We start from the raw sequence: 24,153 nt of genomic DNA on the forward strand, positions 1-24,153 counted from the left end.
TTTGTTTGTAATGTTATTTTCACTGCACGATGTAGTCCTTGTGCCCGCGCACGGCCTTGAGCGCGCTCCTGAGGAGGCTCACGAACTCCGCCGGCTGGATGAGGACGGAGACGTCCCGGCCCACGGAGTTGAGGCGGTCGCGGACCTGGCTGTCCCCCTGCGAACAGTGACAGCGTTAAAGGCGGCAGTTTGGGCAATTCGGAATGTGAAAGCGGCAAAGAAGACCCTGAAGATTACGATGGGAAGATACAGACGAAGTATCACAAAAATCGCTTTTGAACCCGGTCCCCCGAATGATGGAACAGTATTCTGACTTTATACATTGTGAATGTTACAGTAGTATTTATTTATTTTATTTTATTTATTTAATTTTACAATACGCCCCAGGGGCATTTACAAAAAATATACAGGTTAGTACAGACATAGTGCGTAAAAATTTAAAAGATAAACAACGCTTTTTTGTATACATTTAGAAACAATAAGAAGCATACTGCCATGCAAAATAAAAAGTGAAACTTTACATAGTAAAAAAGAAAAAAAAATTTAAATGGATATAATAAAAGTAATTGAATTAAAAAGCAAATTGTAAATAACTTGTAAAGAATTCAAACAAAAAAATAAATACATTTTCAAATACTTAAGTATAAAAAATGGTATCAACAAATTATTGTTAAAAACAAATAATGAAAATTAGTTAACAGTGAGTATATATGTGAAAATAATATAATATACGGTACACAAAAATACTTGATAAATTAATATCAGAAAGAGATAAGATAATAATAATACACATCAAAAACAGAGAAAGAATTGTATGAAAAAGAAAGTTTTATTACGACATTAATAATTAGTTTCAAACAGTGCATTTAAGAACGTTTTAAAATGGATAATTGTCGTATTTAAAATGTCTACATCGCAAGTAAATTTGTTGGCTAAGGAATGTAAACGCGGAATGGGAGAGTGTCGTGCGTAGTTAGTGGCTGCGTATGTACTCGTAGTTGCAAACAACTCCGTACTTCTAGTGACTCGATTAGGTATTTTGAAGTTAATGAGATTCAGGAGTTCACAACATTCGAGCTCCGAATTTAAAATTTAAAATAAAAAAAGGAGGTCATTTATTTTTCTACGATCTTCTAATAAAATTAAATCTTTTACAGTGCGAAGCAGGAAACCTAATGTTTTCATGCTTTTGTTCGTATTATTGAAATATCTAGAGTTTCAAATCCATAGGACACACTGATCAAGCAAATAATAATGAGGAATTCCAGCCCAACCCGGAATTAAATTTTAAAAATGTTTTCGTGTACACGTGAATATTTAAAAATTTTGAAGTAGGATGAAATATCTCAAAAACGCACGCAAAAATAAATAAAAAATGATAAAAATAGTATTCATTTTAAAATCGTAAATAATGACGTCACTCCTTATATCTACGTGTAGTATTTCCGGTTTCCGCTCTAAAGCCCCCGCACCTTTTAAGGAACGTTTTGACCATAGAAAAAAAAGAGTATAATTTGTATAATTTGACATTTCAACCAGAGATTATGTCAACTTTCTAGGTTTTTCTAAATCGAAACGTTCGTAAAAACAACCATAACGTAGAAATGAGCAAATTAAGATCAACTAAATGAAGTAATCGAAGCAATATTCCATAGATTCTTGTCAGGTCAGTGAAAGTAAGAACGCCAACCGTTTCTCACACACACTGAGTACAGTCATTTGGCGCGGTATTTGATAAATGTAACTTTAAAAAATCATATCTTTGTAAATAACGCACAAAATATAAATATATATATTTTTTTTTTTTACTTAGTTAAATAGTACGCTAATAGAAAAAAAAAGTAGAAAACAGTGGAATTCCTCATAGCACAAAAAGCTTCAATAAAAATTATCTTAAGATTCCCAATCAGAACTAGCTCCCTCGATATACAGTAAAACCTCGTTTTACCGCTTTTTACACCGAAATGTCCAGGACCTATTTTTCGTCATACATTCTCATACAAATATTCCCCCCAATCAACGTTTTTCATCACCCCGGTTTTACGTTTAAAATTTTTCGGAATTCATTTGATGTGTAAAAAAAAAAAAAAAAATGTAACAATGATGCCGCGGTCCGCGCGCCACCGCGTGTGCCGCGCGAATGAAGAATAAAAAAGGAGACAACTAATAATTGTCTTAACCTAAATTCAAAGCAGGTGCAGTGTAATTTAATTTTTAGTTTAAGTGTCTTTCTTTAGGGTTAGGTTAGGTGAGGTTATTTAGTTAATGTTATAAAAAAGATGGTTTAAAAAGTTGTCATAAAAGTGGAAACAATTTTTCCGCGATCTATATGACAGTTGTTTTTAGTGATGCCATAGAAAAAAAGTGATAACATATAAATAAAATTTCCCAACATTTAGGGGAAAAAATATTGTATGTTATTTTATGCAAATTCAAATTTTTGTATCTGTGTTTTAAAGTTTTTTTTTTTTAATTCAATAAAAAAAACACAGCTTTGATTAAAAAAATACAAAATATATTTAATGAAATCTTAGGTAGATATTGATAATCCCCAAATATGGTACTTTTTACAATTTTTCTGCAGTATATTTAGTTTAGTCTAGTACAATAAATATATTTTTATGTAATTTCATTTTTTCCATACATTTATCATTTCCTCAAAAGTGTTTTCTAAAGAGTGTTTTCCTCGGTTCTACACTTTTTTTGTTGCTCTCTAGAAAAACGTAAAACAGGGGTTTAACTGTATATTTATTTATACTTTTACATTGTTTGTATTTTTTTTTTATGCAAAGGTTTTTCCCCTAAATATTGGGAAATTTTATTTATATGGTATTTCTTTTTTAAGTATGGTAACACAGAATTTCAACTGCCATTTACATCGCGGCCAAAATGTTTCACACTTTTATGATAGATGTTTAAATATCTTCTTTTCACATTGTGTTTATAACTTCAAATAATATTTCTATTGCCAAACTTTCTGCGTCGTAATTTAATGATGTAAAGATTTTATTCCTCCTAAACATGCGTCAACTGCATGTCACAACTGAGTAAAATGTCAAATTGGACACTTAAACAAAATGGTCAATTACACTGCACCTACTTGGAATTTAGTTCGAGACAATAATTGACACGTTTTGTTATTTGCCTCGATTTTATTCTCCATTCACGCGGCGGCGCGCGGCTCGACGTCTTTCGACGGATTGAATGAGTTTCGAAAATTTTTCAAAGTAAAGCCGGGTTATGAAAAACATTGGGGGGAAATTTGAATGAGAATGTGTGGAAAAAAATGGGACCTTAACATTTCGGCGTAAAAAGCGGCAAGACGTAAAATTGAGGAATGTAGACACGAGGTTTTACTGTATACAAATCCGCCCAATCAGTATTGCGAGGAAGCGACAGTGGGGAGGTCCCTCCTCGGCCGTTACCTTCTTCATCAGCAAGTTGAGCGGCCGCCCGTTGACCTCGGTGAGCGTCCCCGAGCCGGGGACGCCCGCCCTGTGGGCGACGCTGTCTGCGACCAGCCCGCTGAACGTGGGCCCTTCGAGGAGCAGACCTGGCGACAGAAACGACATTTCAAATCCACATATATAAAAGGCGACGTTCGTATGCGAGTCCTCGAGAGACTGAAAAACTACTGGACCGATTTTCGTGCGGTTTTCAGCGAAATGTAAATCTTTGCCATGAGCATGTTTATAGCTCAAAAAAAAAAAATTTATTGAGAGGAAAAAAAGTTAGGAGCGTAAATGTTTTTTTCATCGTTCACCAGGGATGCATTCGCCGAGAATGCATGTATAACAAAATTGGAAGGACGTTATTATTTTTGTGTATAAAAAAAATATTTTTTAATGTTTACAAACAATTTTTTTTTTATCAATCCCAATAAGATTACGTCCTTATAATTTGTACCCATTTATTTCTTTTTACTGTAGTTTTGGTAATACTGAAATAATATTAACTGACATTCGATACATGTTTGAAAACTCATTCCTAAATAAAATGCACCCCTATTGGTGAGAAGAGCAGAGTTTGACATTTGCAAAAAGAATTCTATATTTGAACATTAATTATTTAAACTTTTAGAATTCAACCATAAACAAACACCTAGGTACCTATTTGAAATAAATATTTGAATACGAATTATTTTTAAATTTGGAATTTAATCGTTAACAAGTACCTACCTACTTCCTACTTATCAACGAAAGGTTACACCATCTTTGTTCCTTTTATCCGAACAGTTTTTACACACGCCACACCAAATGCCACAATCGGGCATTTGGGTTTCAAATCAAATATCAAGCTCATGTCAAAACCGGCTGACGGTTAAACAACGACTAAATACGCGTTGGCCACGGCTGAGCGTTTGGGCATGAGTTAAGAATGAAATATTTATTTAAAAGCGTGTTTTCACAAATATTTCATGGTCCTGGGCAGGTATATGAAGCGTAAGACTGATCGTCTTACCTTCGTGTAACAAAAATGATCAATATACACTGGTGTACCAATGCAGTGCCCTATGCACCTTAGGTGCTTTGTTAATTGAGTAATAAAAAAATAATGGTATTTGGGTTTCAAATCAAATATCAAGCTCATGTCAAAACCGGCTGACGGTTAAACAACGACTAAATACGCATTGGCCACGGCTGAGCGTTGGGGCATGAGTTAAGAATGAAATATTTATTTAAAAGCGTGGTTTCACAAATATTTCATGGTCCTGGGCAGGTATCTGAAGCGTAAGACTGATCGTCTTACCTTCGTGTAACAAAAATGATCAATATACACTGCGATTGGTGTACCAATGCAGTGCCCTATGCACCTTAGGTGCTTTGTTAATTGAGTAATTAAAAAATAACGGTTTCTTGCTCACGCATAATCTCACGATTCGACATTTTTGTAATCTGTGATCTAATATTTTATATTGATCTGTGGTCAAAAATTGCAAATGTTAAAATCTTTAAAGCCGTTTTAATCAGTTTGACGCATTCAGCCTTGGGGCGCTCTAAACGGGGGGGCGCGACTCGTCCAGCGTTAGGGTTCTGTTCCACATGCAGAAATGTATTCCTCCTCAGTCCGCACGGCACTCGGTAGAAAAGGTTTCTTACCCAAATCCTGCTTGTCTGCGTCCCTTTTCAATGCGAAAATCCTTCCGTGGGGGACCCTTTTTATAATCAGCTCCACCTGCGAACCGAGCATTTCTTAATATATTACAACAAAGATGGAGATACCAGGCAGCGCCTGAAAGTGTGTAAAGCGGTCACTTAAACCAGCCAATGACAGGTCATAAGCCCTGTAAATGCCTTGACTCCTCCCATATATTCCCTTCTCAAAAAAGTTTTCCCTCTATAGAGAGGGAATTATTGCACTAGTGCAACAAACTTGGACCTAAATAACTCCCTAGGGAGGAAATCTAGCCTGTCTGCAAACATTTGGACATACGCGAAACATTGTTGATACAAAAGACAGTTGACAAATAGACAGTGTCTTAGATAATTCTTCTGTACGTGTGATGTCACTAAACTGTCACTAAACGGCTTAACCGATTTATGTGCACTTTTTTGCAGTATAATGAGCTTTGTGCTGCGTAATGTTTGCAGATCTTAAAATCTTCAATTCATTAAGTAGAAAAAAGGGTTAGGAGCGTAATGTTTAATTCATTGACCTACCAGGGTTGCATTAGTCGAGAATGCATATACTCAAATATTGGGAAGATGTTATTTTCATTACTTTTTTGTGGGTCTCAGATCAGATTCTTTCCTTAAATTCCTTATAATTTCTACCAATTTGTTTGTTTTTACTGGATTTTTGGTTATACTAAAATAATATTAACCGACATCTGATTCATTTTTAAAAACCGCAATCCTTAATTTATTTACTTTGCACTTTAGTGCACCCCTATTGTTAGAAGAGCAGAGTTAGACATTTTGTCTGGCAAAACCAATTCTGTATTTAAAAAATATGTATTTTATGTTTTGTATTTTAACCATACAAAAGTACCTAGGTACCTACTGAAATTCAATATTTGAATATTAATAGTGATATTTCCCTTTTTTATATTTTTCTTCGGGCAACAGTAAATCACACAATGACAAAACGAAAAGATTGAAATTTCGACTCAATGTCAAATGTCACTTTATCGAGAATTCGAATATTGAAAAAAACGTTTAGCGAACCAGCTAATAGCGGGCAAGCCAACTTTTGGGCAGGACAACGTCTGTCAGGTCCGCAAGTAATTTTATAATTGTCTGTCGGCTTTCCGATAACTTGAAATAAAAAGTTTTTTTGGTCCACGAGCCGGAATTACCTGCCCTTGCCCCTGCGACAGGGCCTTCCTGGCCGCTCGAGCGCAGGTCACGACGGAGCCGTTGACGGACACCAGCCGGTCGCCGATGTGCAGAGCGTTGTACAGCAGCGGGTGCGATCGCTGCTTCCAACCGGCGACCCTGGAAGGGATATCGACGCTGATTTTACATTTTACATTTTTTTTTTTTTGCACCACAACAGGCCAGGAGGCCTAATTACAGTGGTGAATTACATCACAGAGCCCAGGCTTGAGAAAAATCTCATTTTAATTTTTGAGTTCTCACCGGGAATCGAACCCGGAACCTTCCGTGCGTGAGTCAAGCGTCTTGACCACTACACCACGGAGGCCGCCTATACATACATACTGTAGCTAATTTTCAAAGTTATTACATAAAAAAAAATATTTTACTTGTTTCCCCGCTGGTTGCGAATTATGTGGGTATGCATTGGTCAAGTATTGTCACAACTTCTACATCCTTTACCCACAACCACTGTTCACTTCCCACCTCAGTATCCTTTGATCACCCGCCACATTAAGACCTCGTGTCGTATATCGCCCGTTTATTTTGTTGAACGTGTGCTGCATCATAAACTTTGTTTCCACCGGACCAGTGTTGAGCTTCAGATCGGGGGCCTGCCCTAGGGTTGGTGCCGCTCGCAAGTGACGAACCACAGCAATTCCATCAAGAATGAAGATAAGGTTAGTGGCATCCCTTCCTAATCCATCTCATTTGTTGGGGTTGTGACCGATTGACACTGCATACCACATATCAAGGATACTATAATTGATTTTTTTATTTTTTTTAAATTGTCAATTTCCACTTATCACCGTTATTACAATTTTTCTGGAAGTACACGTACACTATAGTGTAGCAAATCAATTTTATTTTGATGTAGTTCCTATATTTTAAAAACAGTTTTCATTTCCTAACTTTAGCGCTTTCCTCAGTTTTACACATTTTTTGCTTGCTCCCTTGAAAAACGTAAAAAGGGGGTTTTACTGTAAAATTATTTCAAGCAGTATAAGAGTGCTAGAATTTCAAACATTCATTCGTTTTGTAGCTGCAAGACATGCAGAAATCTAGCTTTTATCTCGCACTCGCACAGAGCTCGAGTGAACAAAGAACTAACGAGCTAGAGATCCGAAAGAAATTAAGAAACGAATGATAGGAAAGATGTGAAGACACAAATTGTAGGAAAGATATGAAGACACAAATGATAGGAAAGATGTGAAGACACAAATGATAGGAAAGATGTGAAGACACAAATGATAGGAAAGATGTGAAGACACAAATGATAGGAAAGATGTGAAGACACAAATGATAGGAAAGATGTGAAGACACAAATGATAGGAAAGATGTGAAGACACAAATGATAGGAAAGATATGAAGACACAAATGATCCGAAGATGCAAAAGATGCGGGGATATGATGACCTAAATGAGCCAAATGAGCAAAATATGCGTTTGTTTAATTGAACTACTATAAAGATTCGGTCATTTATCTGTCGTATCTGTATTTCCATCCCTCATAAACATGCTTCCCAGATACACAAATCCCTCTACCTGATTCAGAATATCTCCGTTCACGCTGACCTCGCATTTAGTCATACTTTCATCCCGTTACATCAGATCAGATCTAGATAGAGAGCATGCCGACGATACTAAGGTCTCACCACACCGCTCCGTAGGCGTCCACGAGCGCCACCGCGTGGTCGGGCTTGTCCGCGGCGCGCAGCAGCAGCCGCACGCCCGCGTCGTGCGCCTGCTCCGTGCGCATCCGCCGCACCTGCTGCTCCCGCAGCGAGAGGACTGGAACAGAACGTAAACAAATAAATCATTCAAATTTGAATCGGGTTGTGGTCCTGTGGCTAGTGTCTCGGACTCACGGACCGTGATAAAGGTCCGTGGTTCGAATCCTACTCAACCCCAACTTGATTCCCATTTTCTAATAGTGAGTTATTTACTCGTTGAAAATGACCCTCAAAATTAAATATTTGGGTAAATCATAAGAACGCAAATATTAGTTTTAAAATTAAAAAAACAAAAAAAACAAAAAAAACTCGTCACTACGGAGAGAAAACATTTCGATAAGGAAATGTGGTAGTCGAGGCATTTACAGGGCTCATTTATTTATCAACGGACTTAAGCAGTCCTTTTTAACAACGGTAAATACAATTTCTTATAATAAATACTACTAATAATACAACAATATATTGAGTTTGTCCAAATTTTTGTAGACAAGGACTGGATTCAACTCCCCGGAGAGCTGTTAACATTAACATATTACAACAGAGATGACGAACATTTTAGAGAAGGTGATATAGAAGTCTAGGCATCTACAGGACGTATGACCTGTCATTGGCTGGTTTAAGTGGCCACTTTACAAACTGTGTAACATTCACCATTCTGTCCATATTTGAACATCTGTATTCCTTCAATTCCCGCAAGAGGTCTGAGATTCAATTCCTGACATGGTTGATTTGAAGTATTGAATTACATCACAAAACACCCAGGCTTGAGAAAAATCTAATTGAAATTTTTGTGTTCTCACCGGGAATCGAACCCGGAACCTTCCGTGCGTGAGTTAAGCGTCTTGACCACTACGCCACGGAGGCCGCCTATGAATTGTATAAATGGACAATGTCTGTAAATATACAAATAAATAAATCAATACCATCACTTTTGTACTTTTATTCTTCACCGATCAAATAAATAATCGAGGCTGCATGAACTTACATTGCTTCTTGGACGGGGCCGGCAGAGGAGCGCTCGGCGACGCAGAACTCTATCTTGGCTCGTGCCATCTATGACGCCTATCGCGCACAGGGCCCTGCGTCCGAACACCGATCGCAGCGAAGCAAATGAGGCGATCAGGCCACGCTCCGGGGCCTACGAAATCGCATCGTCATCGCCCACGTCCGCTCCCTAGTTGGAGCGTGTGGTGTCCACGACAGCCTCCGAGCGTCTCCATCGGCTGCCGGCTCCTGCATGTTCTCGTCCCGTAGTTGTTTTTGATATTTTTATTTTACTAACACAAACGGCAAATCTGCATTTAATTTGGTAATGTATCCAAAATAAAACAAGTTTATTGGATTATAATTCTACTTTATTTTTTATAAAATATACAAAGGGTATATTATACATATTATTATTATTATGGATAACTTATACAGCGCCATTTTCGTAATAAAATACCTCAAGGGCGCTTTACAAAGTGATTCTATTGTTAAATTAATTTAATTGAAGCTTTTAAATTTGTAATTTAACTAAAACAATTTATTTTGCTGTCACATGCTACGGATTTATTCAAATGATTTAGAGAACAAGTGGGTTTTAAGTTTTTTCCGAAACATCACTTCACTTTCACAGCCTCGCACCTCTGCTGGGAGAGCGTTCCATTCCGTAGGGCCGAAGATAGCACCAGCTATCTGTTGACTAATAAATTTAAATATGAACAACTCCCTAGGGAGAAAATCCAGCCAGTCCGCAAGCATTTGGACATACTCAAACATTGTTGTTGTAATATGTTAATATTAACAGCTCCCTAGGGGGTTGAATCCAGTCCTTGTCTACAAAAATTTGGACATTGTTCTCGAAACATTGTTGGTATACTTCGATCTTGATTGCTCACAGGGAGTGAAATCCGGCCTGTCTACAAACAGCAGATTTACGAGCACCCTGACATTTCACGAACACATGGAGACAATCAGTGGTGATGCATTGAAGATGTTAGGATTTGTTCAGCGTACTGCCAGGGTTTTCGTAAATACCCGCGTACTGAGAACTCTTTACGACTCCTCGGTGCGAAGTAGGCTTGAGAGTGGCTCGATGATTCGGGGGCCACATGAACTGAAGTACTCTCTTATGATAGACAAAATCCAATGGAAGTTTTTGAGATATCTCTACATGAGAGAGTGCGGGTATTATTTATTTATTTATTAACGGACATTGTCCGTGTATACAATTTATAAGGTTTAAATATTACAATAAAAGAATAGGTAGTTTAAAAAATTTCAAAAAAGAAAAGAAGCATCGACAAACATAAGGGACATCGAGACAAGATCTGGACTATTTATTTAGTGCTCGTTTAAGCCGCTGTAAACTTAAACCAAAAAAGTCCAGATCTTGTCTCGAGTTAACAATACGACAAAGACGGGTCATTGGAGAATTAAGGCCATGGTTTGTTCTATGCTGATCGATGCAGTACTTCATTGCTTCTCAATCTACGAGTCGGAATATTGAATTTGACTTTTCCCAGTAATGATGGAACATCGATTATACCATTTAGTATGCCGAACATATATATGGAGTCAATATTAGTTCTACGTTTTTGTAGACTAGAAATATTTAACATTGACTCTATTTCAGCATAAGAATAATTATCTCTCTCTAGTCCGAGCATCCACGCTATTTTTCGAAGCAAGCGATGTTGGACTGATTCATGTGATTTATGCGATTGACATAGAATGGAGACCAGCCCACTATTCTAGGAGGCATATTCTAGAAGAGGGCGAACAGTCGAGCAATAAAGAGTTTTGATTGTACGGACATGAGTAAAATCAGAGGATATTCTGTTAATGAAGCCAAGTAATTTACTGTATTATCTATACCTAACCGAGTTTCTCCAGGGTATGCTCGGCTACAACAGTTTAGAGACTAGAAGGAATGTGTATTTGCCTAGACAGTTTCATCGATTGCTACGCGGTATGGTCGATAATCCTGAGATTATGAGGAGCATTGGTTTGCAAGTTTCTGATAATTACCTGATAATTAACTGACAGCGTCAGCATAGATTGTTTCATATTCCGATAGCCAGGAGCACCCTGCCGTTGGAAGGGCTATCGCTACGCTGAACAACATCCCTTGTCATTTTCATGTTTTTTTTTCTTTTTTATGTTATATTTAAATAAATGAATTGAATCGAAAATCAGGACACACTCTAAATATTGTTGAATCCATTACCTGAGCCGATGTTGGCGCTGCTGAGCGAGTTGCTCCGCCTCCTGTCGGACTTCGCTTCGCTCTGATTGGCCGGCGCCCGGCGGGGGGAGGGGCCGTCGGCCCCGAGGGGGCGCGGCCTCGCCGCCTGCCAGATCAGAAATTACACATACTATATCTACAAATAACACTGGCCAGCATAAATAAGATCACTAATATTAATCCACCAGCTTTGACAAGCATTCAAAAATGTTACCAGGTAAGTCGGAATGTTTGAATATCGTGCAGTTAAGAATGCAGAAAGTATTAAAATGTTTGAAATGCCGGTTTCTTGGAAACCTTGCGTGATGGGGACTTATCGATATCATATTTAAATTCATTAGAAAAAATACTATCAGAAAATTAAAGAGGGGGTTTTTGAGGGTCCACAAATAAGATCACTAATGCAGCTCAACAAGCATTCAAAAATGTTACTAGATAAGTCGGAATGTTTGAATATCGTGCAGTTAAGAATGCAGAAATTATTAAAACGTTGGGAATGCCTGTTTCTTGGAAACCTTGCGTGATGGGGACATATCGATATCATATTCAAATTCAACAGAAAAAATACTATCAGAAAATTAAAGAGGGGGTATTTGAGGGTCCACAAATAAGATCACTAATGTAAATCCAGCGGAGAATGCAGCTCGACGAGCATTCAAAAATGTTACTAGGTAAGTTGGAATGTTTGAATATCGTGCAGTTAAGAATGCAAAAAGTATTAAAACGTTCGAAATGCCGGTTTCTTGGAAACCTTGCATGATGGGTACGTATCGATATCATATTTTAAATTCAAGAGAAAGAATACCATCAGATTCACATATCTCTTTTTCTGTGATAAAATTTTTTTTTTGTTCCCCACTCGTAGCGGCTTCAGCACATGTTCGCTGTTACCGGGTCATTTAGAACCAAACATTCTGTATAAGCAATAGGCCGTTGAAAACCAAACATCCTGTATAACCAATAGGTCATTCATCCAAACAACCTGTATAAACGGCAGGTCATTTAGAACCAAACATTCTGTATAAGCAATGGGTCGTTCAAAACCAAACATACTGTATACACAATAAAGCATGGGTTGTTCCTGATTGTATCACTATAAACTGTGTCCCTGATAAATGTATGTACAATGTTATTAATAAATTGATAAATAAGATTTTCAAAATCAAACAACTTGTATAAAAAAAAGGTAACTCACAACCAAACATGCTGTATAAACTATAGGTCGTTCAGAACCAAAAAATCTTAACAAGGTCATTTAGAACCACTGCAAAAGAACGGTTCCAGGTTCGATTCCTGGTGAGAGCACAAAAAATTAAAATGATTTTTCTTTAGCCTGGGTGTTCTGTGCTGTAAACACCACTGTAATTGGGCCTGCTGGAGTGTTATAGTGTGAAAAAAGGAAGGAAAAAAAAAGAAACATTCTGTATAAACAATAGGTCGTTAAAAACTAAACATTCTATATAAGCGAGATGTCATTCAGAACGAAACAATCCGTTTAAGCCATGGACAATTATCTACCAAACATCCTGTATAAACCAGTGTGAAACGTTTCGCAGTACCTTGTTGGGGGTGTTTCGTACGACAGACACGCTCGGCTGCGTCCTGTCATTGTGCTCCGACCAGTTCCTGCGCAGCGAAGACTCCCCCCTGGCTGCTGCCTCCGCGTTCTTATTTTTGCCAAACATGTTGTTGATCTTTGCGGACAGAGCGCCGCTTCTCTTCGTCGCCGGAGCGTCCTCGTTCGCGTAGAACTGACTCGACTTGACCGCCTTTTTCTTGAACTTCGACACGATATTCAAATCAGTCAGTCCGCGTGTGAACAGACGCAGTTTCGCATCAGTTTCGCTCTTTTTCTTTGAAGCGTTGGCGGCATCGTCTGAAACGTTTTGCGCGTCTTCGGCGCTTCGAATGTTCGACGACGATTCGCCGCCGTTTCTCGTCCATGACAAGAATTCATAATCGGAAATGGTGACTGGCTCTCTGAGATCGATCGAGTTTGGCTCTCTAACATTCACATTTATGTCTCGAACAGTTGCGTTTGGCTCTCTAATAATCACATTTGTGTCTCGAACAGGTGCATTTGGCTCTCTAACATTCACATTTACGTCTCGAACAGTTGCGTTTGGCTCTCTAATATTCACATTTGTGTCTCGAACAGTTGCATTTGGCTCTCTAAATGTCACGTTTGTGTCTCGAACGGTTGCGTTTGGCTCTACAACATTCACGTTTGTGTCTCGAACAGTTGCGTTTGGCTCTGTAATAATCACGTTTGTGTCCTGAACGGTTGCGGTTGTTTCTGTTCCCGCTGCAGCGGTAGCATTTCTGCTATTAGCGTTCTCAAGGCGGCTTATGGTGTTAATTTCGCGAGAACTCGCGTCAAAATTAACATTGACAATATGACGCGAGTTGACAGATACTTCAACGTTAGATCGTTTCGCGAACGCCTTTGATTTTCGACTATTTTGCGGTGAATCGGACGCAGCGTTGGATACAATATACGGCGTGAAGATGCTTTCATAGACACCGGATGCCAAGTTTGATGAATCGAGTGATTTGTCACCACCAGGCCTCCGTAACGTGTCCTTGACTTGGATCTTGCAGAGGTTATTTTTGCACGCCGAAGAGTTAGAAGGGTCATCTCGGCTGTTATGAACATGGCCGAAAGCCAGATCGACAGCGGTCTGCTTCTCATCTTGAAAGACGCTATCGTTGTTATTGTCCTTTAGCACGTTTGAAACGCGTTCCTCGAGCGAGTTGCGATCGCGATTGGTTCGTTCCGAGTCCACTAGCGTTATGATGGTGACGTTGGAAGACTCCGGAATGTTCCGCACCATGGTTCCCCTGTAGTTGTCCAAGATCTCTTCGGAGCCGACGGAATCCGGCACTGACAACGTTCTATTCAGAACACTCCGTCTAAAAAATACAAAACACATTTCAACAATATTTTGAGTTTGTCCATATTTTTGTAGACGAGGACTGGGGATTCAACCCGATGGGGAGTTATGAATTGCAAACAAACAAACAACAACAAACAAACAAACCATCACGCCATTTCAGACGTCGCTTCCTCTACATTCATACATCTTCTCATGCACGCATGCCGATTATTCCTACTTTTGACATGTCCATCTTCGAGTATTTGATGGACTCGATCGTGCCACGTCTTTCTCGGTCTTCCTCGTTTTCTGCATCCATCAACATTCGCATCGTAGATCCTTTTAGCCGTTCTTTCGCCGTCCATTCACTCTACATGTCCGAACCGACGCAGCACCCCTTTCTTGATTCTGGCAATAATGCATGTCTCAGCCTTACACACTTCACGGATCTCGACATTTGTGCACCTATCATGCATAGTTCTACCACACATTCGCCTGAGGGATCGCATTTCGACAGCATTCAACCAACTTTCATCGTCATTTTTCCAATTCCATACTTCGCTCCCATACATTAGAGTCGGCACTAGAACTCCGACTAGAATACAAAATATGTTTTATTAAATCATTGGTAAACATGAATAATCCCCAATCATGACAGTTCTTACAATTTTTCTGTAGTATATTTAGTTTAGTCTTGTACAATAATTATATTTTACATTTTTCATTTCCTCACTTTCAAGTTTTCCTCAGTTTTACACTTTTTTTCGTTGCTCCCTTGAACAACCTTAAACAGGGGTTTTACTGTATATATACGCCCAATGGGCATTTTTAAGGTCATACTTTATTTATTTATTTTTTATTTTTATTATTTTACATATTTATTACGGCAATATACAAGTAATTATTTATACAACAAATTGATTCAGTAATAAAAGTAAACATACATATTTTTTATTTTTGCTGTTGGATCATCTAAACTGCCTAACTAGGGATGGCTTCCCCGTTCTAAGGCAGTCAATTATGTATTTTATAATGATATTTAAAAGTATTTACAGTTTTATCATATTGTGTGCCTTTTCAGTCTTAAAGGTAAACAATGAATATCCAGAGAACACATAAATAATACCAAAATCTCTATATCCTAAGTCATTACTAGTAAAACAAGCAACCAGCTTACGTCCTTCTACGTCGGACAACAAATTCTCCGACTCCCTCCGACCAATATGGATCAAGAATGCAGTCAACACCTTCCTCAGCCTGGCAATCCCACCACATTTCCACGAATCTGGGATAAGGTTATATACCCTCGGGCCTATATAATATTGCTGCCTTTGAGCCAAAAAAGTATTGACGCCTCTCCGTAGAATCAGATCCTTATTGGAGTGTCTGGTATTATGAACATGACAAACCCTTGCGTATTTTTCCCTGTCTCAACAGCTATTGAGGTCAGTAGCGGTCACACATCTCAATGTGTGACCGCTACTGACCTCAATATATACTGTTGACGAATATCCAGCACTTGAAATTCTTTGAAGAGCGAATCACTCGGGTATCGGTATGGTTTTTTTAATATAACTCTTAACACTGATTTTTGAGCTATAGCTGCTGAAGCCATAGTCGTTTTAGTGCAGCTTCCCCAGCCAATCAGACCATACGTCAGTATTGAATTTACCAATCCATAATACAATTGTTTTAGTTCTTTAATCCTTAGTATATTTCTTAAAGGTATGAAAAAATGAATCAAACGTTGTATTTTATTCGAAATTCCTTCAGTTTGTAGGTTCCATCTCATAAATTTATCTATTTTTAAACCCAAATATTTTACACTAGTGACATCTTCCAATAGTGTACATTTACAATTTACATTATTTATGCAATGATGTAATTTTAGTTCATACCCGGAGTTTGGGAGAAATACTTATACATAGAAAATTATTATAAACGAAAGTAGAAAGACACAATGGTATATAGTGGACTCGGTGGGAGTGGAAGCGGAGAGGTGGACAGCGGTGGCGGTACGTTACCTCGACGGGCCGGTCGGCAGCAAGTTGGAGTTGTCGTCACTGTCGCGGTTGCGATGGTCGTCCCGCGCCCGGGCCAGGCTAATGTAAACGCCGAACGGCTCCGCCTCTCCGTTCTCGTTCGCGTTCTTCGGAGTTCCGTCGTCGGTATCCGGACAGTCCGGACCGCTGAGCGGGTTGTAGCGATTCGCGTCGGACGCGCCGCCGGGCTGGGCAGCCGGCGTCTGCCGGAACGGACGCAGCACCTATAAAATATTTAGGATAATTTATATGAAGCCATTTTTCTGAAAATCCACCTGAACGGCGCTGTGCAATAAAACATATTGCGACACGTCTTGCAGCTACAGAGCGCATAGGCGGTCGGGATCCCAGTTCCTCATTTTCAATTACAGTAAAACCTCGTTTTTACTTTCCTCGATTTCACGTTTTCACGTTTTTTACATTTTTCATATTCCCGGTTTTACGTCGAAATTTTTTCATAACTCGTTTGATCCGTCAAAAGACGAGCCGCGCGCCGCCGCGTGAACGGAGAATAAAATCGAGGTAAATAAAAAAATGTGTAAAATATGTACGACTACGACTCGTAGATTGAGAAGCAATGAAGTACTGTTCATCGATCAGCATAGAATAAACTATGGCCTAAATTCTCCAATGACCCGTCTTTGTCGTATTGTTAACTCGAGACAAGATCTGGACTTTTTTGGTTTAAGTTTATAGCGGCTTAAACGAGCACTAAATAAATAAGTCCAGATCTTGTCTCGATGTCCCTTATGTTTGTCAATGCTTCTTTCTTTTTTTTTTTAATGTTTTAAACTATTCTTTTATTGTAATATTTAAACCTTATAAATTGTATACATAGACAATGTCCGTTAATAAATAAATAAATCAATTATTTATTTATTTTATTTTTCAGGAGTTAGAACAACTCAATTCGGGACATAAATGATATTAACATTTAGGAAATAACACATATTGAGAACAACAAAGAAACAAAGCAAGCTTAGCACCTTTATAACTAAATATAGCGCAACAATATATACGCCAAAAACCTTTTCTTACACAAGCGGAATAAGTATATTTAAAAAAAAAGCTTTTGAGAATAAAAAAAAGGAGTGAAGCTACTAAGGGAGATAAGGTCATTAACATCACGCGCCATGCAGATGATAAGAATAATAATTATTATTATTATGGATAACTTATATAGTGCCATTTACGTAATATAATACCTCAAGGGCGCTTTACAAAGTGATTATATAAAGATACAAATTTAATTTTAACTTTTTAATTTAAGAAATATAATGTACTTTGTAACCACATGCTAAGAATTTATTCAAAGGATTTAGAGAACAAGTGGGTTTTAAGTTTCTTCCGAAACATCACTTCACTCTCACAGTGCTGGACCTCTGCTGGGAGAGCATTCCATGCCGTAGGGCCTGCGACCGCAAATGCGCGTTTGCCAAATTTAGTGCGCTGTTTGCGTAGAGATATAATAACTTTTCCTTTCGAAGTTGATGTGATGTCTGTCAGCTAGTTCATCTGAAATGCAGAGTTCCCTAGGATATTCCGGAGCAGAGTTGTGCGGTGACTTATACATGAGCCGACAGAGTTTGTATTCCACCCTCTGTGGTAAACGTAGCCAGTGTAATTCCGAAGAAGTAGCCATAAACATCTGGATGCCTAAGAAATGTCGTATAGTACAATGAACACACGATTATTGGAAACATAATTCGGATATACAAAACGTGTGTCAGACCAAATCACGGTGTGTACAACAGAGGCGAGGATAGATGGAGAGAAAATAAAAAATACGAAAAACTAAGTAGAAAAACTAAATAGAAAAACCAAATAACTGCTCGGAACGTCAGAGATGAAAGTACTAAAGGCAATCGCAGGGAAACCCAAAAGAGGCAGAATCCAGAGTCAAGAAGTTAGACGGATTTGCGATACCCAGTGCATAGTAAATAGATTATAGAGAGATTAGTCAATAATTCCATTAATGGACAGCTCCAAAATCACGGAGGAGGAAAAGGAGATAGTTTTGACAGTTATCATAAAAGTGTGAAACAGTTTTGCAGCGATGTAAATGACAGCAGAAATTTTGTGGTGCCATACTAAAAAAAGTGATACCATATAAATAAAATGTCTCAATATTCAGAAAAACAATCGTAAATGAAAAATTTTATTTTGTGCTTTTAAGGTGAAGTGCCTAGATACGATTATTTCAACATTTAATATTTTTAATTCAATAAAAAATAAGACATTGTAGTATTGCTTGTAAAAACACAAAATATTTTGATTAAATCATTGGTAAATATGAATAATCCTCAATTATGACAGTTCTTACAATTTTTCAGCAGTGTATTTAGTACGGTCTTGTACAATAATTATATTTTAATGACAGGGGTTTTACTGTATGTTAACTTTTGATAATTTTATAGTGGCTTAGATTTTGTATCAACATTATTTTGAGTGGGTCCAAATGTTTGCAGACAGGCTGGATTACTTCCCTAGGGAGTTATTAAGAACTTGATTTTTCCACAACAGAGGGAGAACTACACAGTGTGTAAAGTGGCCCATCTCTGTCGTAATTTGTTAAATAAAGAAATAATTATTACCCGGGTGTATCCCCTGGAGTCTCTCTTGACGACGATCGTTGCCACTTCGTCGATTCCCCCGGCCGATGACGCGGCGTCATTCTTCGGGACTTCGTCGTCGAATTCGGCGAAATTCATCGCTTCGTCGCGATTGATGACCGAATCCACGAGACACACGCTCATCCCGGATATTTTGGCCGTTTTGGACGACGTGTTGAACTCCGCGTCCGGCGAAGCGACCGCCAAATTGTCCAGCTGGCAGTTCCACGCCTCCTCCATCTTGTTCTGACGCGTCTTGGACGGATCGTCGAAGTTCTCGTCGACGTAGCGCTCGCTCGTTTTCAACATCTCGTACTCGAACTGCATCAGGTCGCCGCTCGCGTCTTTTGAAACCGTCGGACTCCGAGTTCCTTCGACTGCGAGCAGACTGTTGTTCGCCACTGTAACAATATCATCAAACACTGGGATATTCTGCTCGCTTTCATTCCTGCTCGCAACATCCGAGTGACTAGGATCGCCACTGACGACAATCTGTTTAACGTTCGAGTTGTTTTGACCGAGTCCAATCGTGGGCGTTTGCTCTGCGACCGGGATGACTCGACCGCAATCAGATGAGTTCGGATTTTCCCGATTTACATTTCGAGTCTTCGGCGGAAGACTCGGAATAATTTGACTGCATATTGAGTTATCTTGACTGCTTCCTGGTGTGTTTTGACTCCTTACAAAGACATCTTGACTACATTGACTGACGATAGCCACGTTTTGATTGCCAGTAACCACATTTTGACTACCGGTAGCTATGTTTTGACTGCCAGAAGCTATGTTTTGACTGCCAGTAACTACAATTGGAGTGCTGGAAGCTATGTTTGGACTGCCGGAAACTACGATTGGACTGCCGGAGGCTATGTTTGGACTGCCTGTGGGCGTGCTTTGATCTCGTCTCGAGCTAACTCGACTGCTGCCTGATATGTTCTGATTGGTGCTGGGAGGATTGTGCGTCCTCTCTGAAGGGTTTGGAATCCTCACCGAGTTCTCTTGAACGCTTTGATTCGGCGCAGCTGTGGGAAATAAATAGTAAGGATATTAAAATTATGAAACTAATCGTGCTTTGAAGAAACATGGATGTTCAAATGTGGGCAGAATGGAAAACTTTACACAGCATGCGAAGTGATCACGCAAAGGGAAAGAATGAAAATTGGTAGACCTGTGGGTGGCGGGGGCAGCGGCGAGGTGGGATCGCGCGTGGGAGCGCGCACGCGAGGCGGCAGCAGCTCGGGTGCGCGCGTGTACAGGTTCTCACGCGGCCCGAGGATCTTCATCTCACGCAGCTTGTTGGCCAGAGTATCCACCCAGTCGCGCATCTCTTCCCTGCGACACACATTACTGTATTCAAATTTATTGCACCGCAGGACTTGAAAAATAAACGCCCATGGTCATCTCATAGTGAAGAAATCGAAACATCCATTTCCTGTGTGAAAACAATCGATTATCAAAACATTCAAACAACTAATGACAAAAGTGCTGATACGAGCCGATATCAAATCGCTGAGAGCCGAGGAAATTAGTACGCGACCTCGACACCCCACTGGGAAGTAAAGTGAACACTGGACAATAACAAGTCGTAACAACTTTAGTTAGTCAGTCAGCCTTACTACAACTTGAAATAAATATCTTTTTTTTTTTTTTTATAAATTTATTTTTCAAAAATATTTACAAAATAGTCTTAAATTAAAGTCCTGATGAGTTGCATACTTACAACTCGTCGGCAGGTTCTAATAAATTACATTGATTAATTATTTACACCTAACCTACAATAACAACTTAACCTACATTGACAATGAGGAACTTCAGCCCTACTGGAAATTGGATACAAAAAATGTTTTCTTACGCGGGGTAAAAATCAGAGCATTAAATTGTACTACAAAGTTTCTTGAAAATGTACAGAAAAAATAATAAAAAATACTTTGATAAAAACGCACTACTTTAAATGACGTCACTGGTTCATGTGAATCAACCTATGATCTGAGAGCTATGGAAGATTTCCGGTCTGTTTATCGCTTCTGGACCAATAGGAAGAACTGAATGAGAATAAGCGGAAATGAACCTCTGACGTTACACGCGGAGTTATTTCAGAAATACAAAACTTTGAAAAATCGTAGCGCTGATAATACGATATATAAAAATTTAAAAAAAAATTTTTGACTTAGTTTAACAGTCTATTAACAAATAAAAAATTTAAAAAAAAACACTGAACTTCCTCATTGAAGTATTAATATTGTTTTTTCTGTCAATCTCTATCTGGGTAGGAGCTCCCATACTTTACCTACAAGCATTAAATCCTACAGCAACACAGAAGGAAGACATTTTTGAGAAGGGAATATAAGGGAATATAGTCTAATATGTCTTCTTGCTCATACTGATCATCGTGGTTTCGGATGTGACAGGGTTTAAAGAACACCCTGTACATGAAAAGCGATCCGTTCGATGCTATTTATACGAGTAACAGACGAGGAGACCTTATCACGGAGTGGGATTTACCTCGTGGCGGCGGCGAGGGTCGTGCTGCTGGTGGGGGTGAGCACGAGCAGGCGGTGGCCGGGCGGGCGCGGCGCCAGGCCGGCCGTGACGCTGACGGCGGCGGCCAGCGGCTGGCGCCACGCCGGCGCGTGCGCGGCCGCCGCCGCCGCGTCCGCGTAGAACTCCAGGTACGGCGAGCGGTCGCAGTGCACGCAGAACACGACCCACCACAGCTGGAACGCAGAACACACCGCTTTAGCAAACAGCCGAGAGGGATCCGTCGCTCGGAGTATTTCTTACCTTACCTTCCCGGGGCCGGGCCCGGAGACATGGTGCAGCCAGGCGTGCTTGTGGACCTCACGAAACAGAGCAGGGGATGCCTGCATGCTTCGCCCGATGCATTACTGGGAAAGAAGAACGAAGAATTATAATTAGATTTGCGAGCACCCTGACATTTCATGAACACGTAGAGACAATCAGTGCTAAAGCATTGAAGATGTTAGGATTTGTTCTGCGTACTGCCAGGGTTTTCCTAAATACCCACGTACTGAGAACTCTTTACAACTCCGCGGTGCGAAGTAGGCTCAAGAATGGCTCGATGATTTGGGGGTCACACGAACTGAAGTACTCTCTTATGAAAGAAAAAATCCAAAAGGAGATATCCCTACATGAGAGAGTGCAGGTATTATCCTCGGCTCTACCCGACCGAGTTTCTCCAGGGTATGCTCGGCTACAACAGTTTAGAGACTAGAAGGATGTGTATTTGACTACACATTTTTATCCATTGTTGCTCGGTATGATCGATAATTCTGAGATTATAATGAGAATTGGTTTGTATGTTCCTGAAAATTACCTACGACAGCGTCAGCATAGATTGTTTCATATTCGGATATACAGGAGCACCCTCCCATTGGAAGGGCTATCACTACGCTGAACAACATCGCTCTGGATGTTGATCTGTTCCATGTATCCGAAGGGGTTTTCCGGAGCAGGATTCTCCTACTACTTTGACATGAGTCTCTATTATGTATTTTTTCTTTTTTATAATATTTACGTATTGAATATATGTTTGTGATGTATATGTTATATTTAAATAAATGAATTAAATTAAAGAAACATATGCCCGTTTTTTCCCTCTGGATTATGGCACTCGAACGGTGTTTTTTTACACATTTTATACGGTGCGATTGCTAGCAGCAAAGAAGACCTGCAATTTTTGGTAACAAAAGTCTGCGGTGTATGCAAGAAAGTCATTTGTTAATGAACGTTGATAAATCCAAAGTGATAGTTTTTGAAAGGGATGAAAATATAACTAAATGTGAGATCAGCGTGAACGGAGATATTCTGAATCAGGTAGAAGAATTTGTGTATCTGGCAAGTATGTTTACTGGGGATGGAAAGGAGGGTGAGTGCCGGGAACAGGGTGAACGGTGCACTGAAATCTACTTTGGCAAGCAGTTGTTTGTCGCAGGAGGCAAAACTAGGAGTTCGCAATTGCGTTCTAGTGCCAACTCTAATCTATGGGAACGTAGTAAGGAATTGGAAAAATAATTATGAAAGTCGGTTGAATGCTGTCAAAATGCGATCCCTCAGGCGAATGTGTGTTAAATGATGTATGATAGGTGCACAAATATCGAGATCCGTGAACTGTGTAAGGCTGAGACATGCATTATCGACAGAATCAAGAAAGGGGTGCTGCATCGGTTTGGACGTGTAGAGCGAATGGACAGCGAAAGAACGGCTAAAAATATTTACAATGCGAATGTTCATGGATGCAGAAATAGAAGAAGACCGAGAAAGACATGGCATGACCGAATCCAATACTTGAAGATGGACATGACCTCTCCGCCTACCCTTACGGCGAAACAGCGGGATGATTTGTTCGTTTGTCAATCACCTTTTCTAATCGCACATGCTGTGCTGTCCTTATACAGAGAAGCAATAGCCCGAGTCAGATTTCCGCTCACTCCTTACTCCGATAATATGTTCCATAATTTTTCTCAGTAATTTCAAACTATAATAATAACCTCAATTGATGTACTAATGCAATGGCATATGGAAAATGAAAACATATCCTCGGTAATTACTCGATTGAAGTTATGGCGTGACGCGCGGAGAATTTAGCTCAAGAACATTGGTAAGTAAATAATTATGCAAATGAAGCCTCAATGCCTAAGTAATCAAATTCATTTCAATAATAATACAATTAATACAGGAATAAAACCGGAAACAAAATCAATGGCTAATTACCTCAAAGCATATATTTTATACCGGGATAAAGAAAAAAACAAATGAATGTCGCGATGGGCGAAACAATTGAATGCTAGCGTAAAAAATTGGCGGGGGTGTATGACATTTCTACACCTGTCAAACTTCGGACATCTGCTTCGAGTTTCTGGCGACGGAAGGTCAGAAAATGCGGTGAAAGTGTATATTTTACATACCTCTATATATTAAAAACTACACGGACCGTCCACTCGGGCGGCGGAAGCTTTATTTACGCTAAATTCATTAATTATCACACAGAATTGACACTAGAACACAATACGGACGCCATGTTTACAATTATTTGACCATTTTATTGCCAGTGTTGAAAATTGATAACAATCTGCCTTTCACTTTTAAAGTACCTATTTTTACGTCGACTTGAAAAAGGTTAGAGAATTACCATATTCCAGGCGCATGAAAAATACAGTGTTTAGGGTGAAATAGAACCAGAATCCTCCATGAGCATTTTCTACTAGATGGCTACTCTCAAGTAAAAATGTAAAAAAAAAAACTGAATAGAGGTTAGTCGGCCTCGTAATATAATGATCAGCGTGTTTTTTTTACCATGCAAGAGGTGTCGGGTTTGATTCCCGAGATGC

At 39.3% G+C, this 24,153-nt stretch overlaps 1 protein-coding gene across 1 annotated transcript; it reads right to left on the minus strand.

Annotated features, from left to right (window-relative positions):
- LOC148277142 (uncharacterized) lies at window positions 1-23,857 on the minus strand. The gene is made up of 14 exons (XM_088233273.1): window positions 23,731-23,857; window positions 21,592-21,690; window positions 21,308-21,519; window positions 19,974-20,137; window positions 18,791-19,827; window positions 16,179-16,420; window positions 12,838-14,191; window positions 11,261-11,384; window positions 9,035-9,085; window positions 7,972-8,107; window positions 6,299-6,437; window positions 5,100-5,175; window positions 3,426-3,553; window positions 1-157 (listed from the first exon to the last, which is right to left on the minus strand). The coding sequence occupies exons 2-14, from the start codon at window positions 21,670-21,672 to the stop codon at window positions 20-22; spliced, it is 3,882 nt and encodes a 1,293-aa protein (XP_088089399.1). The 5' UTR covers window positions 21,673-21,690; window positions 23,731-23,857; the 3' UTR covers window positions 1-19.
- Window positions 23,858-24,153: the final 296 nt, after the last annotated feature.

Source organism: Micrasema longulum, unplaced genomic scaffold (assembly GCF_059751315.1).
Source record: "Micrasema longulum isolate JH-2025_06_02 unplaced genomic scaffold, ASM5975131v1 h1tg001080l, whole genome shotgun sequence".
Taxonomy (NCBI): domain Eukaryota; kingdom Metazoa; phylum Arthropoda; class Insecta; order Trichoptera; family Brachycentridae; genus Micrasema; species Micrasema longulum.

Bases quoted from the DNA above. Each gene is read 5' to 3' on its own strand.
- LOC148277142 (XM_088233273.1), bottom strand. From the start codon at position 21,672: ATGCAGGCATCCCCTGCTCTGTTTCGTGAGGTCCACAAGCACGCCTGG. The intron at 20,138-21,307 runs GTAAATCCCACT...TGTGTGTCGCAG, and splicing joins ACCCTCGCCGCCGCCACGAG to GGAAGAGATGCGCGACTGGG. The intron at 19,828-19,973 runs GTCTACCAATTT...TATTTCCCACAG, and splicing joins GCTGCCCCCGCCACCCACAG to CTGCGCCGAATCAAAGCGTT.